This window comes from Gossypium arboreum, chromosome 5 (assembly GCF_025698485.1).
Source record: "Gossypium arboreum isolate Shixiya-1 chromosome 5, ASM2569848v2, whole genome shotgun sequence".
In the NCBI taxonomy this organism is placed as follows: Eukaryota; Viridiplantae; Streptophyta; class Magnoliopsida; order Malvales; family Malvaceae; genus Gossypium; species Gossypium arboreum.
Window position 1 is genome coordinate 12,831,792 of NC_069074.1, and position 15,938 is coordinate 12,847,729.

A 15,938-nucleotide genomic window follows, 5' to 3' on the forward strand; every position below is an offset into this window, starting at 1 on the left:
CCTGCAATGAAGAAAATAATGTACCATTGTATTCAGGGGTTTAACTCCTAGTTGAAGATTGCCCTTTTTTTTTGGTCTATTCAATTCAATATTTTTCTTTTCTTTTTTTTTTTTTTCTATTTTCTTACCGGACCCTAAGTATTGCCATTATTGATGAGAAGAAAACAGAAATAAAATAAAGTTATGACCAATAATGGTCTAATTTGTATATATATGCAAGCATCCATCGAGAAAAATTATCAGCAATATAGACAACCGTTTTTGGTTAGTAGCACGGTTCATAGCAGCAGTTGCGGAAAAGCTAAGCCTAGGAAGGCAAGTTAGCCATGTCAAACGTGCAATTGAAACCGGTCTAAATATAGGGATGAAAATGGCTAAAAGACATGAACAGAGACCATTAAACTATGATATGCAATGTTCAAGCAGAATAAGAACCACCACTTCACATAACAAAGCTGTGTTTATTGGATAATAATAGCCTGATTTTCTGAAAATCAAATAAATGGAGGAAAAGAGTTGTCATAGACCTAATAATCTGACTATCAACTGTAAGGACAAATAAACAAACAAAAAGAGCCACAATGTACACAAGAATGGAACTAACAAGGACCGCCTGTACTGCAAAGAATGCTTCGAGTATGCTTACACGTGGAAAAGGAGTAATCCTACCAAAAGAAAATAATGGATCAGTAATTCAGTAATGAGTACTTAATACGCAATACAATCTTCCCCTTATCCACCCCAAGCTTAGCCCCTGTAACCAACCAATGGCCTGGACTATCCTGTGGTCCTTTCGACATTTCAGTTGAGTCCACAATCTTTGCAAGTTTCCCAACATGGCTTGAACTATCTTCCTTTTTATTGTCAGAAGTTCTCTCACTTGAAACTGATGATGAAGATCCGTCGGTCCTCTGTGCAGTAGAAAGGCTGCATGGACTATGATCCCATACAGATCGCCTTATTGTGCAGCCTGGTACTTTAGAGAAGAGAAGTTTCAGGTGTAATACGTTTTTGGAACCAAAGTCCCATACACCAAGCTGAGCTCCTGTGACAATGTGGACACCAGAGAGGTCTCCAATGCAAGTGTCAGTGTGTTCTATTGGTGCAGTGCTTACATGGGAGAAGTTTTTCCACTTGATGGGTTCAAACCAACGGCTGTCTTGCTCCTCAGGACCTTGCCACTTGGGTGCACCTATGGCCATGTGCACATCCCAGTGGGGTTGAAGGATTTTTGGAAGGGACACTAGGTGCTGCAAATGAATTGCTAGTCTGTTCTGCTTGTTGCCTTCTAAGCTAAGCCTAAGCCCAGTAACTGGTTTACGGCCAACTGTTACCTGCAATATCATTGAACATAAGTTAATTTAGCAGGAGAAAAAACCTATTTGGAGTGACCCCAAGAAATACTCATCATTATTTACCCTTTTTTCCCTCCAGGAAAAAGGGAAAATGTCGACAATTGTAGTATTCTATTAATAAGGATGGAGGTAGCATAACTAAATATTCCATCAAGCATGCATCTTCATTATTCAACTTCCTTCTCATGCTCATTGTTTGCTTTTAGTGAAATAACCTATGATTAGAGCCTCACATATGTCAAGCCTCTGTAAGGCTTTGCTTATTAGAGTGAAAAGAACATTGGGAAGATGAAAAATTATAAGAGTAGAAAAGTAGGACAAGATATGCTTTTTCTTTTCATTGGAGTGTTTGGTAATTGGTAGGAAAGATGGAAAAATTGAAATAGAGTTAGAAATAAAAGGGAAGAAAATGATTTAAAAAATACATACTTTTGAACACTTGACTCATCTGTTTCATTTTCTCTCCTCTTATCATTCCAATTTGAAATGGCTTATTTTTATGAATTAAGATGGAAAATGAACATCTTTACTATTGTCTTTCCTCTCACTTTCCTCTCCCACTAAGCACACTTAAAATTTATTTTCTTTCCTATTTTCCTTTCTCCTCTTCCATCCTTCCACTTTTCCGCTCAACTTAGCACACCCTAAATGATGGAAGAAACATTTGCAATAAATCACGTGACAAAGAAAACAAACCAGATTAGGGGATTCGTGTCCCCCAGGTGCTTGTTCGTTTTCCATTTATTAGTAGTGTTTCTTTTTCTTTCTTTAAGTGGCACTAAATATTGAACTCCAAGGAGAGATCCAATATAATCATGCACTTGATAAAGCAACATTCTATAAAACCTCTGTACACCTTTCCTCATAACATCCAATCATTTAGGTTTTTGCTTTAGATAATACCTGATCCGGGCTGATATAAAGCTTGGGGCCCATTAAGCTAAACTGAAGGGATGAACACACCGGTTCCTTCCTTTGAATGTTGCTCTGTTCTGGAGCCCAAACACGAGCAATTTGAAAATCCAGGAAATATTGTAAATCCTCGATTGGTGGCTTGTCTGGTAAAGGCAAATAAGGAATTGTTACTAGAATCCAGAGAGGAAGAAGGAAAACATCTTTAACATCTATGTAAGATAATCATATTGCTCATGAAACAGTAGAAGGAAGAACTTACACTCCAAGTATAGTTCGATTGCACGGGCCAAATGTTTTATACCAGGCACTCCTTCAAGAAGAGAAACAATGGGCATAAATGTCATGTTAATGACATCCGGTGCCGCTTGCACAGTCTCTGCCCACCTTGCATGACTCTGCTCAAGGTCATCACCTCCTCTCCTCCTAAAGATGACTGTAACATCCTACAGCAGGAACTCTTTTAGCAACGGATTTCTTCACATTTAAGGCAAACATAAAAGACAAGACATTTCCCCAAAATTAAACATTAAGGGAAGTTACTTAGAACGCTTAGGATTAGCACAGGTTTAGACATAGAATCCGTAGAGTTAACAACACCGTGATACTAACCTTGTCTTTGTATTTTAAAGGTGCAGCACTTGACTGGCCTTTGGAGTCCAGAAACCTTTGATCCCCAATGTCTTTCACATAGTTCTCAATGTCTGTTAGTGATAAAGGAGATGACTGGTGCTGTCTGACATAAACAACATCTCTCCCACCAATTGTAGCAGAAGTAACAATGTGCGTACCATAATTTTCAATAAAACTGGAACAAGGAAAAGGAACAGATCAATATCAACAGTTATAATTTGAAGCTGTTCACTAATGCAAAATTATCTATATTTCCTTGTTCCTATTATACCTCAGCATAAAGAAAAGAGAGATAAGATTAGTGATACATATAATACGTAGCTGGCAGAAGGATTTGAAGATGAAATTAGTTTGACTACCTCAGGGCACGGAAGCAACAAATACAAAGATACAAAATTAAAAAAGGTATAGAAAGAAATGTAGAGCTGCAGTAACAAATGTTTACACTTTAAAGATGATGCATTTACCTTGCCAAAGCTGCAGGATCCCAAGTGTAAGGAACAGCGCGCCTGACATCTTCATGCAGAATTAAATTCTGCTTAGCTAATTTGACGGTGCATAGGGGAATTAAGTATCCAACCATCGCAAGGGATTTTGTAGCAGCTGCATCAACTCGTGAAGAACCAGTGAAATTGAACATTGCATTAAAGCTTCCCAGCGGAACACGCCCTGCTATACCAGATTTCTCATTAAAGTATCCTGACATCTGGAATTCAAAAATAAAGATGTTCATTAAAGGTGGTTTCCCAGCCTGTGCTAAACCATTGGCACTAGAAGTAGAACCTTTGAAATACATCAGTACATCAATACATCAACACAGGCACAAAATTTCCAACATATAGGACATTCAACCTGGAGATGCCAAAACCAAGTATTATGGATAATGCCTATGGCATTACTCATAAGATATCACCAACAATGGGAGTCAAGTATATATCAGAGATGAGAGAATGCTTAAGCAGTACCCTGGTAGAAATATCACTTCTAGTCTACTTATGAAGATTGCATCTCAAATTGCTATATGAAAAAAAAAAAAAGTGCGCTAGTGGCACACATTTATTCATAGAATGCACCCAAACCATATATTACAATATTTGGAAGGAACATATCATCACACTAGAACAGTATCACCAGTATAAGAAAACTATATTTAAATGGATCCTGCCCATGTATCCATAAAGCAAATTCCACTATTTCAGCATGGCTAAGTGTGCAGAAAACTTTAGCAATCAATAACCACAGGCACAACATGCCGTAAAAGCAAAAAGATAATAAAAAAAAGGAAGTTATTCCACACATACACCATAGAAAATACTTGGTCAAGTGGATTAAACTGTATCCAGTTCATATTGTATATACATTGAGGATCAAAAGATAGTCTCCCTTGTAACTATTCCTTTCACTTTTCACTTTGTTAATCAGACCATCTAATGCTCTGGATAGGAAATATTTCAAACAGTTGATTTTTGCGAGCAAGAAAAGGGAAATCCCAGTATGTCCACACAATTATCGAAATTTAAGCTTTGAAACAAATACCCAATCAACCCAACATCCATCCAATTAAGACAGGAGGGCCAATAACGCAGCCAAACTTGGAAATTAAAACCACACAGATAACGATTCAAGAAAAAGGGGGAAAATATATGAACACCTCAAAAGGAAAACAAAATCAGAAAAAAAAAAAAAACCAACAAATCGAAAACAGATCAAAAGGGAATAGCGGCGGCCTACCTCATGGAAGCTACAAACTGGTTTTCTCTCGATGTCACCCTTTCCCATTGACCACTTGATATCAGCAGACACGTTGGGCACAATAACCCTACCAGACAAAACAAGATCGTCGGTATGATCTTCATCAAGCTGAACCAACCTTGAACCAGGTGCCCCTTTGCAATATAACAGCCGTATATCTGAAGTGACATCAAAGCCACGACCCAGAGCTTGAATTGAGCTGCTTAGTGTTGTAGTCAAAGCATCTAGGCTAGAAGATGAGCACAAGGGGCTGCCACTTCTTGTTCTTGGGTTTTCCATATAAAAAAAATTTTAAAAATAAAAAATAAGAAAGGTTTCTTCTTTGCTTCAGAGGACCCTCGAAAATGAAAGGTTTTTAATTTGGTTCAAGCTTCTGTCTCATGTCGTGGCTTATTGAAAAGAAATGTAATTGAGAGATATGGAGGTTCGCGAGAGTTGGTGAGTTTTGTTTATGTTGCTGCTGCTTTTGTTCTCGTTCTAAAGGCGGATGTTGAGTTGACTACAATAATCGCGAAAAACGCGTAATTTTTGAGTTGTGTCTGAACATTAAAGGATTCTGAGTTGACTGGTCTTCCTTGGGATATTTTTATCAGATAAAATATGCCCTACTAATGCTCTTTTGACTTTTAGATGCGTTACCAATTTTGATTGATCATATTTCATTCATTTTTCAAATAAATTACACTTTGTCTCACAATAAAGAAACTGTATACATAAACCCAGATTATTATTATTATTATTATTATTTCTTGTTTTTAAAGTATCAATCAAGTTTGCTTTGAATTTCATTGATGTTCAACAAGTGTTGAGGAAGAGCCAAGCCATACTGTTGAAGTTGAATCCGATGACTGAGTAATCGTGGTGGTTTTACTACTCCGAGATTGCATTCGATTTAATTGGTCTTTTACTGCTCCGAATCTCGACTCATCAGCAAATATACTTGGGTCCAAGATTAGTTCAGGAACCAGGGTTCGACCTTCAAGCATGTTTACTACTTCAGACATGGTTGGTCTAAGTGCTGGGGATGAATTAGTGCAGAGTAAGGCTACTTTTGTCATCCTAATTGCCTCTTCTTCATTGAACTCCGTCCCCAACCTTGGATCCACCAGCTCCATTAAGTTTCCCCTTTGTTGTAAAACAAAAGCCTGAAATAGATTGATGACATAATACAACATTAGATTAATTAAATGGAGAAAGACGTTAATGAATTTGCCCAAGTTTAACCCACCCGTCAGACTCAGTTACAACTACATGGATATTTCTATGATGATATTCCCAAATTATAACTTAAGACATGAATCATATCTTACCCAATCTTGAAGGCATACATAATTCTCTTCAGGTCGGTATTTTGTATTGTTCTTCCCAGCAACAATCTCTAATGCAACAATCCCAAAACTATAAACGTCTGCCTTGTAGGTGAGATAGCCCCATAATGCATATTCAGGGGCCATGTATCCTCTGCAAAAAAAGGAGCTTTAAGCGCAACATTCTCATGCATATCAACTTGGTTCACCTCTCCATAAGCAAGGTTGGAGGCTTTGATCTCATTTTTACTACTTTATAGTTTAAAGATTGATGCATCATTCTATTTGCAGAAACTACAGTTTCAAGAATGTACGTATTATTTTGTCTATGATGGTACCAGCTTCACAAATCTATTGTTTTGTTAGATTCAACTAAAATATGCAGTGATGATCAGCAGATGAAAACAGAGGGAAAGAAGTAGCTCACATAGTTCCAGCAATTCGGGTGCTAATATGGGTGTTTTCCTCCTCATCAAACTTGGCCAAACCGAAGTCAGAGATTTTAGGATTGAGATCGCTATCAAGTAGCACATTGGTGGTTTTGATGTCTCGATGTACAACTTTTAAACTCGATTCCTCATGCAGGAAAGTTAGGCCTTTTGCTATGCCAAGACAAATTTTCTGCCTAGTAGGCCAGTCCAATTTCAGCTGGCTTTCTGTAGGACCTATTCAATGACACAGGCCAATCCAGTGAAATTCAATTCATCATACAGTTGTCAATACATAGTGTTCAGATCTTTTCTTTCCATAACTGTTATACAATCAACATTACCATTTTCTTTTCTTGTGGGATGTAGAAGTAATCAAAGGAGGAAACAACACTTGCATTATATGGTTCCAATCACAGAACCATCAAAGAAAGGAGGAACAAAAGAGTTTTAGGGCAATAAGCTTACTGAATAAAGCATGTGCAACGCTATTATTTTCCATGAATTCATATACCAACAACAGCTGAGTTCCCTCAACGCAACATCCATACAACCTAACAACATTCGGGTGTTGTAATCCTGAAATCATGCCTAGTTCATTCAAAAATTCTCGATCTCCTTGTCTTGATTTTGAAGAAAGTTTTTTAATTGCAATTATGGTGCCATCAAGCAATACGCCCTATAGCAGATGTATGACATAGAACTTTAGTGATATATTTCATCACATAACGCATACTCCTAAACATCATAAATTCAGTAAAGAAAAAGCAAGTGATGCAGGTACCTTGTAGACGGCCCCAAAACCACCTTCTCCAATTTTATTTGCAGCGTCAAAGTTGTTTGTGGCAGCTTTCATTTGTTTGAAAGTAAAAAAGCCGGTCTGCAGATCTAACCCCCTCAAGACTTGGACAAGATTGGGGGAACCAATTAAATTACACAATTAATAAGCTTGGAAAACACGCATTCATTCAAATAAATCTTCCTAGATAAATTTATTTGAAAGTTTTGAATTGTAGATTGAAGTCCATTAGAGTACCTTGTTCCCTTGATGGCTCGGATCGAAAATAGCCTTTCCACCACAGAATGCCTAAGATTATGAAAACCAGGCACAGAACAGAAACAACAGCTCCCACTATGAACTTCATATTCTTATTCCGGCCACTAAGAACTGGAGGCTTGATATCTACCAACAAAAGGGACAAAAAAGGACAACTCCGTTATTGCTTCACGTCATGAACACGTCAACACACTTTGAATTGAACAAATTCGATGGTTAAGAATAGAAGTTCCCAAATATAACCATGAATTGAGCAAGCACTAAGATGAATGAAGGGTTATTTTAATTACAGATCATACCAGAGTCTACTGAGATAGCTGATATCGAGGGACCATATGTTCCTCTTCTTGGGATTGCAGTTGTCCCCTTCCCAGCCCAGTGAAAGCGTATTGTCAAAGTTTTGTTCCTCACAACTGTTTTAAATTTCCTTATGACTGCTTTATCGACCCCCTTTGCCTCATTTTTAATATTGAAATCTTTCAATTCAAGTTTCTCCTGCAACAAGCTTATTCGATCAATCTGGCTTCAATAACATGCAAATTACACTACATATTAACATGAACTACCTGTACATAAATATCAAATATCCTCCTTCCAAGACTTTGATAGGATCTATTGTCTCTGATAACTATCTCTGCAAAGTGAAGTGTAACCGTATAATTTCCATTTGCTAAGCAACGGAAGTAATACGTGAGAGAAAGAGGAGAAAGGCGTGCTCTTGTGTATAATTCAGAGTTGTTTGTTCTGAGAATAGAAACATTTTGAGCTATAAAGTCCATTGAAGTAGGAGTGGTATCCCAGAAAAGCCCAGTGCTACTAGTTTCCCAAGTCTCTTTGAGTGGAACATATTTTGCTCGACCTCCTAAGTCTTCATCTGCCTCATAGTCGACTCCATTAATAGTTGTTGCTCCTCCACCACAATTTATATTTACTGAATACCAATCTATAAAGAATGAAAAAAAAAAAAAAAACATTTCATGTTGAGTATGAGAAAACCTTACTTGAAACATGTTTCTAGAGTCTATAGATTTGCATTTTAATGCAAAGGAATTACCTTTCGAACAAGGAAAGTTCTTCAGGCAGCTATCAGATCCTCTACGTCACAGTAGTATGAAAAAGAAGCATCAGTCTTGTTAAAGAGTGATCAAAAGGAAAATAAAATAAAATAAACAAAATGCCTGGTAACATTTTTGAGCAATAAGATACAAACTTACAAGTTTTTTCCTCCTGAAAAGCTTTGGAACAAGTTTCTGATGAAGAAATAGACCAACCAGGTTAACATTTCGACACTTCTTACAAAAAATTGGAAAAGTAATACGTACACAATATAGGAAGTCAAGAGGTTGTTTTCTTACAGATTTTCCCGACAAGAAGGCGACTGAGGGCTTTCAGAAAAATTGTTATAAGAAAGATCTATCTGGCTGCAAAAATTGTATAATATATTATAAACAACTAGAATTGAAATATTAAGGTACATTAATTTTGAGTAAAACTAACAATATTATAAACAGCATAAGTTACCAAGAATGGTAATTTTGAGCAACTACAAAATGGATAATTTGGGTTATTTTTGCATTGTTTGAAGAGAAATAGGTAGTTTGGAAGTATATCCTTAAGATTGTCAAAAATGAAAATCCTGAAGTGATTGTAAACAACTTAAGAACTATGAATATTCTTTGTAGAGTTAGTTAACAAAATGCAGAAAATAAACGGATAATCATGGCTAAGAAATATAAACACCAACATCACCACCACCACCACCACCACCACCACCAACAACAACAACAACACTAATAATAATAAGGGAGGATAGTAGACATACTAGCGGCTATCTCTAATACTCATCCAATCTGGAATGCGCCCAGTAAGAGAGTTTTTTGTCAGGTACCTGATCAGTAAGGAGCACACCACAGTTAAGCACTTCTGCTGGAACTATATTGGAAGGATTTAATTGGAACTTAGAAGTGAAGTAAGTTCAAGCAAATTTAGAACTTATATGAGGATATTAATGCATGACAGATTTGTTCTTTCCTTCCTGATTCTGAAGTTGTGAAAGTATCAGTAAGCTAGTTTTATTTTGATCTTATCCCTGATTTTCCAAAATGTGCGTTGTTCATATAAAATAAACAAATGAAAATGTTCTCTATTACCATAAGAAAAAAAAAATTCTAATAAACTTAGAACTTTTGATTAACTAATGATAAGAACAAAAACACTACCTAGATTGAGTATTATTTCTACAGCATGCTATGCATAGGGATCTTCATATGGTTAATCTGGGTTTGGGTGAGTACATCTCAAGAATTCATAGCACTTACATGTACTGTGTTTTTGTAAGGCTTTCAGAATCTGAAACGCTACCTTCCAAATTATTGAAGCTGAGATCTCTGGAAGAAATAGACAAATCAACTATTTCACAGTTATAAAAATATAAAATTTTAAATGATAGGTTAATTGAAATGTGAAATCCAAATAGATAGATGAGTCCATTTATGAAGAATGAATTCATGAAAAACAAGCAAACATATCAGATTTTTAAGTTCTCAAGATGCTGAGCATCGCAGATTCATGCACATTATTCTAAATGTTCTTTAAAAAAGATTGAAGTATGAAAAATTTATTAAACCCACAAAATAGCATGTCCAGCACAGAGATAAATACTGAAAATTGAGGTGAAATAAGAAAGCAGAATTACAAAATTTGCAGTCGCGAAAATTCCCATACATAATCTGGGATTGGTCCAGATATATTGCAGCCACGTAACATCCTGCAGTATGAGTCCCTATCATGTGAGCACAATTATAGCAAATGGATGAAAAATATGAGTATACGACCTTGAAGAATTCTGAAAGCCTGTGGATGACTTACAGCCTGTACATGTTGTTCATATTTTTTAAGTTCGGAAACTTTGATCCCTCTCCAGGTAGGTCACTGATCCTTCTGAATTATATTGCAACATAAAAAAATTGTTAAAAATGACCCTCAATGCAGCAATTTTAGTATCTGAATTGGAATGGAACCCGATTATGTTAATAGAAATTAAGGGCTACAAAATTTAGAGGGATAAGACACACAAACTCACAGTTCCACTAAGTTATGCAAGAGTGCTAAGCTTGAAGGAATTTGCCCTTCAAAACCACTAGCTTGAATCTCTCTGTCAGTAAAGGAATTCAAATTTATGATGTAATCATCACCAAAATTTTAAATGAAGATCTATAGAGATAAAAAGGCGTTTACAATTTCTCAAGTTGCTTCCAACTTCGAAAAATGCCGGGCATCTTTCCAGTGAAATTGTTACTGCTAATCCTACTGTATAAACCTCACATAAAAGTAGGGGTAGTAAACAAATCTAGCTTTATTAACAGTAAACTCTAGATAGTGCTTAAAACACTTACAGTTCTTTTAGGTTGGAGATATTAGCAAGGGACGAGGGAAACTTTCCGGTAAGATAGTTAGCATTAAGAGTACTGCATTCAAGAAAGAGGCAAAATCAAGCCAACCATACTATACTAAATATTTGTGAGAGAGAGTAGAGTGGTAAATCATGCATGGATATCTAACAGGGAAAGAAGCCTAACAGGTTTTCCAGGTTAACCAATCTCCCAAATTCAGGAGGAATAGTTCCAGAAAACAGGTTGTTCTCGATGCTCCTGAAAGTACAACACAAATAAGAAACCAGATCTTGCTTTTAAAGAAAAAAGGAAAGAAATAATACACAAGAAAACATCGGCAACCGAGGCATACAGATATTTTAGAGTGGTTATGTTCCCTAAATAGCTTGGAATTGGCCCTGATAAGCGGTTCATGGCAAGTGTCCTGAAATGTATTCATTCTTATCAGTTGAATGAAAATAAGATTCTTCTAAACAGGATAAAACATGAAGTGGTCTAGTAGCTTACACCGTCTCCAACTTTAGAGCAGCCCATTCATGTGGTATTGTACCCTTAAGATAGTTCATATGGAGATGTCTAAAAGCAACAGAGACAAAAAAAAAAAAAATGAACTTTAAAATGGATAGAAGGTCAGTTCCTAGTTAAAGAGTAAAATCATCAATTGTAACCTTCTTCTTACAATGTCTTAATATATGATAGCTTCCAAAGTGAGCGTGGAAGAACACCATCAAGATCCTGCCCTACAAGATAGCTTTTTCCGATGGATACAAAGCTTTTTAGAAGCATGTCCATTTCAAAATTTCCAAAAATATGTTGTCTAATAAATAAAATGGCAGCATTCATATTCTATAACTACTTAAATGATTAGATGGGATAAATTTGTATTCGAATTTGAAGCTATAGCCATACAGTAATTTATCTTGAATGAGTTATTAGCCTATGGGGAATTCAAGCAAATCATGTTATAGAAATGAAAGCTAATATAATGAAAAGAAAGAAAGAAAGAAAGAAAGAGGACTAGGTCTATGGTTAAGAAATTAGAAAAAACATCAATTTTCTTATCACCATTAAGGACATACATGCCATCAATATGACATTCGCCATTGGTGAAGGAGCAATTGCAGGTGACAGTACTGTTGTTGACGGCATGAGACCCATGCAGCGGCGGTGGAGTAAACCAGCTTGACTTATTGTTGCAAGGATTCTCACTGAAATTCCAATCCTTCTTTCCAAGTTCCGCAGCTATCTCACGAAGAGCTTTTACTGCAAAACCAAAAAGGAAAAGAAAAAGAAAGCCATTGGAGGAAGCTGAGTTGGATTGAAACACATTTACATGAAAATCACTGGAGTAATATTTTGGGGTGAGTTCTTAAGACATATATACGCAAACGAATCAAACCTGCAATATACCGTTTAATGCAGATTACTCAAGAACCAATAAAAGAGAAAACATCCAAAACATGAAATGAAATCTTAAGAAACAATGCTTATCTTTAACACAAACTGAGGTTAGAAAGAAATTGCAAGACAGTACTGAATTACCTTCAATCCGGGGAGGATAAGGCGGTTCCACTTGGGCTTCAACTTGGTTTGGTTCCATGCAAATGAGCACCAAGAGGACTGTAACAATGATGTACCCAAAGAGTATCTTCATGGTTGAAGGACACTGAGCAACTCTTCCCATGTTCTTTCTTCGTCAAATGAAGCAATTTTCTTTCACTTAAACATTTTGATGCTGCTACGGATCTTTAACTTACCAACTTTTGAAATTGCATGAGAAAAATAAATACCAATACTGACACATTTATGGTTTTAATGATGGTTCAGTTGACTGTCATTTATCAATTTACTTATTTACATTTTATCAAAAAATCAAAAAAAAAAAAAAGGGAATGGAGGTTTATAGTAACAAAATGAAGTAAAGTCATTGTTTATTGTTTTCGATAGAGAAATTTGTGCCAACACTCAACCAGTCAATTTGAAAAAAAGAAAAGAAGCAAATGTCACATGGCTACCAGTTTTTGAATTGTCCACTAGTTGCAAAGGATCTGGAAATAATACAAATAAAATGAAAAGCATCAGATATAAAATCTACTACTTCATTTAAGACAAAAGGTAGGCCAGAGATTAAGTTAGACAAGATACTACCAGAGAGTTGGTAAGCAAATCAAATCCAAGATAGAGACATTATTATACAGTAATGTTAAAAAGTTTTCAGAAAGTGCATTAGGATATAATTGAGGAATTTGCTGTCCTAATACGTACAGGATATCGGTGTTAAAAGCAGAGTGAGATCTTTTATTTTTATTTTTGCCAATCATGAGAAAGTTTTTTTGTTTTTGATAATTTAAGTAAGTTTTTCTTTCCATCATGGCACGCCTTTATTATGAGTAAGTCTAACTCCTCTCCCTCAATATATATTTTTAGGCGAGACAGTTGACTTGGTGAATTTTTTTTAAATAGTAATTACCTTTAGTCGAGGGGGAAATTGTAATGTAGCTTCGCAGAGACAACTTTGGGTTCGTCGGGGTTAGCGGTCTCTTGGAGAAAAAAATCCTGTGTGCGGGTTTGGGTTTTTTCATACCTTTGTTGATTAGTACTTACCATTTGTACGGCAATAGGTAAAAACTATTTTTAAAAATATTTTAATGGATATTGAAACGATACAAGAATTAAGAAGACTTTTTAAAATAAGGAATAAAAAATAATTGATAAATCCAAGCGACTTTTTCTTAAATTCAAGCGATCTTTTCGTAGGCGTTTGCCCCCGATCCAATCGGGGGATCGAATTGATTATAGAAACACGAGTTTAATTAGTCGATTTATTAGTGAACAAGGAAAAATATTATCTAGGCGAGTAAATAGATTGACCTTAAAACAACAACGATTAATTACTATTGCTATAAAACAAGCTCGTATTTTATCTTCGTTACCCTTTCTTAATAATGAGAAACAGTTTGAAAGAAGCGAGTCGACCACACATATCAGAGTGAAAAATATTTTTAAAAATAGTTATATTTTTTGAATGATTATTTTTAATATAAGTTATTATTTTAGTGGGTAACTTTTTTAAAAGAGTAAAATATAACTGTATTATAAATAAATTGTGGTATTCGAATTGATGATATGATATTAAACTTAATTAATTGATGATTATATTTATAATTTATTTCCAAATAAATTACACTGTCTCACAATCAAAAAAGTGGGCAAAGAAACCCAGATTTCATTACTTTTTGAACAAGTCTTTCTACTAAGGAAAGTGTGAGGATATAGATTATCTGTTCCAGGAATGCAATTTTGTAAGAGCGGTGTGGTTCTGTTCCTCCACAAGAATCCAAACGTGTTGCCTAAACACTAACTCAATTCACGAGTGAATTTGTGCGAGCGTGAAGCAGATGAGTTAATGAATGGCAAGCAATAGAGAGACATTCACAAGTTTTGTCATTATCTTATGAAGCTTTAAGATCTTGTTTAAAGGAGGCTCCCCAAACCTGATCGCTGTCATTAAATTTGCCACTGGGCTAGCTCATCACACGATCATGGCATAGTCAAGTGGAACACCCCAAAGGCAAGGAAATATAATAGTCAAGCTGGAACACCCCAAAGGCAAGGAAATATAGGAAATCCCTAGTCATAGCAAACTCTGAACCAACCACATACTATTACATTTTCCTCAAATGGGAGAGGAGGAATGTAACACCCTGACTTATTTATTTCTGTTTTTGTAAATATTTGATACAAATGTATATTTACTTTAGTGGTTAAGTGTTTTGGGTGTGTGTGAGAGGATTTGGGTTTAATTCTCATTTTTGGCAATTTTTGTTATTTTTTATTCAAGTATTACCCTTGTTAGGTGGGCCTATATAAAATTGTCTGTTAGTTTATATTAGAATGAGCTTGTTAGTTTGAGTGGTAGGGGAGTTAGTGTGTTGGAGGTTTTGTGTTCGAATTTCTGCACAAGTGTGAATGTTATTTTTGACTCGGTTGTGTGTTAGTATTTCGGTGGTCTTGGGATTCTGAGGTGGTTGTAGGTTAGCAAGTTAATCGGAGAAAAATAAAGGATGTGTTATCATACCTCTATTCTTCTCATATGTTATTTTTCTTTTTAAATCGGTATCCTCGTTTTATCTTCCAAATTGTGGTTTTTCAGTTCACGGTATTCGTACGTGAATTATAATTGATTTTGGGGGTTGTTTTGTCGATTTTAGGTTTTGGTGGTCTTGGTTGTGTTCTCGCATCAAAACCGGAACAAGTGTCTACTCAAAACGCAGAAAATCAAGCTTCGAAAAAAGCCGAAAAGTACATTGTCGATGCCACACAGGTGTGTGCTTGGCCGTGTAGTTGGCCATGTGTGAGACACGGCCGTGTGGATGACGAGGGCATGGTCGCACGCGAGACATGACCATGTGGTGGTGTGAGTGTGGCCATGCGGGCCAACGAGCTAGGCCAAGTTAGGCGTGTGGGCCCACACGGGCTTGAAGGTTTGAGGCCATATCGTGTGGGCCACACGGGCAAGGCCAAACCGGCCGTGTGGGTCACATGGCCATGTGGTCCCATAATTCTAAAATTTTCCCTAAGATCGCACGGGTCGTTCCGATCAACTGTGGGCCTACTGTAGGGTTGGTAAGGGCTAACTAAATCCTAAGATATGTGATCTGTTAATTTGATAGTATGCTCTGAGCAGGACACTGTTATCTATGTCTGATCATTTTGCTATATATGTATTTATATTTGATATCTGTATGCGAGCATGTTAAACATGATAATTTTGAATGTGTAAGTATAACTAATTGGGGTGGGAATTGTATATGTGGAGGAAGTGTTATGTATGGCGACCTTCGCTTATATTCTGGTAGCTTGATTGCACTTTATCTGATATGTGTCGTCATGGCATGATATAGTGTGTAGGGATGAGTGGGTGTTTTTAACCTCACATGGTGTGATGGGATGGTCGGAGTTGGTATGTAGAGGATGGGGATAGGATCCTACATATCTAATTCTGTTATCTGTGTCTGAAATAGACATGAGTTTGAATCTGTATCTGATCGTATATGAGATTTTTTGTATGTTTTGCATGTCTATTTATGTTGGGTTACACA

The 15,938-nt window shown here is 36.2% G+C and overlaps 2 protein-coding genes across 2 annotated transcripts; both read right to left on the reverse strand.

The window, feature by feature from the left end:
• Nucleotides 1-441: 441 nt before the first annotated feature.
• LOC108450293 (MACPF domain-containing protein CAD1) lies at nt 442-5,169 on the reverse strand. The gene is made up of 6 exons (XM_017747852.2): nt 4,632-5,169; nt 3,368-3,606; nt 2,880-3,075; nt 2,530-2,713; nt 2,259-2,413; nt 442-1,334 (listed from the first exon to the last, which is right to left on the reverse strand). Exons 1-6 carry the CDS (start codon nt 4,929-4,931, stop codon nt 687-689), a joined length of 1,722 nt encoding a protein of 573 aa, XP_017603341.1. The 5' UTR covers nt 4,932-5,169; the 3' UTR covers nt 442-686.
• Nucleotides 5,170-5,294: 125 nt separating this feature from the next.
• Nucleotides 5,295-12,701, reverse strand: LOC108451777 (probable LRR receptor-like serine/threonine-protein kinase At1g07650). The gene is made up of 24 exons (XM_053028548.1): nt 12,379-12,701; nt 11,916-12,099; nt 11,516-11,587; nt 11,344-11,412; nt 11,189-11,260; nt 11,023-11,094; nt 10,840-10,911; nt 10,682-10,753; nt 10,527-10,598; nt 10,313-10,384; nt 10,140-10,211; nt 9,763-9,831; nt 9,267-9,332; nt 8,800-8,865; nt 8,659-8,694; nt 8,499-8,539; nt 8,011-8,387; nt 7,744-7,939; nt 7,424-7,570; nt 7,172-7,290; nt 6,856-7,066; nt 6,387-6,624; nt 5,963-6,113; nt 5,295-5,797 (listed from the first exon to the last, which is right to left on the reverse strand). Exons 1-24 carry the CDS (start codon nt 12,518-12,520, stop codon nt 5,438-5,440), a joined length of 3,048 nt encoding a protein of 1,015 aa, XP_052884508.1. The 5' UTR covers nt 12,521-12,701; the 3' UTR covers nt 5,295-5,437.
• Nucleotides 12,702-15,938: the final 3,237 nt, after the last annotated feature.

Bases quoted from the DNA above. Each gene is read 5' to 3' on its own strand.
- LOC108451777 (XM_053028548.1), bottom strand. From the start codon at position 12,520: ATGGGAAGAGTTGCTCAGTGTCCTTCAACCATGAAGATACTCTTTGGG. The intron at 10,599-10,681 runs GTAAACGCCTTT...CTTTACTGACAG, and splicing joins TGGAAGCAACTTGAGAAATT to AGAGATTCAAGCTAGTGGTT. The intron at 8,695-8,799 runs GTAAGAAAACAA...TTTCTTCATCAG, and splicing joins CCTTCTTGTCGGGAAAATCT to AAACTTGTTCCAAAGCTTTT.
- LOC108450293 (XM_017747852.2), bottom strand. From the start codon at position 4,931: ATGGAAAACCCAAGAACAAGAAGTGGCAGCCCCTTGTGCTCATCTTCT. The intron at 3,076-3,367 runs GTAAATGCATCA...TCCTTGTTCCAG, and splicing joins GATCCTGCAGCTTTGGCAAG to TTTTATTGAAAATTATGGTA. The intron at 2,714-2,879 runs GTTAGTATCACG...TTCCTGCTGTAG, and splicing joins CTTTAAAATACAAAGACAAG to GATGTTACAGTCATCTTTAG.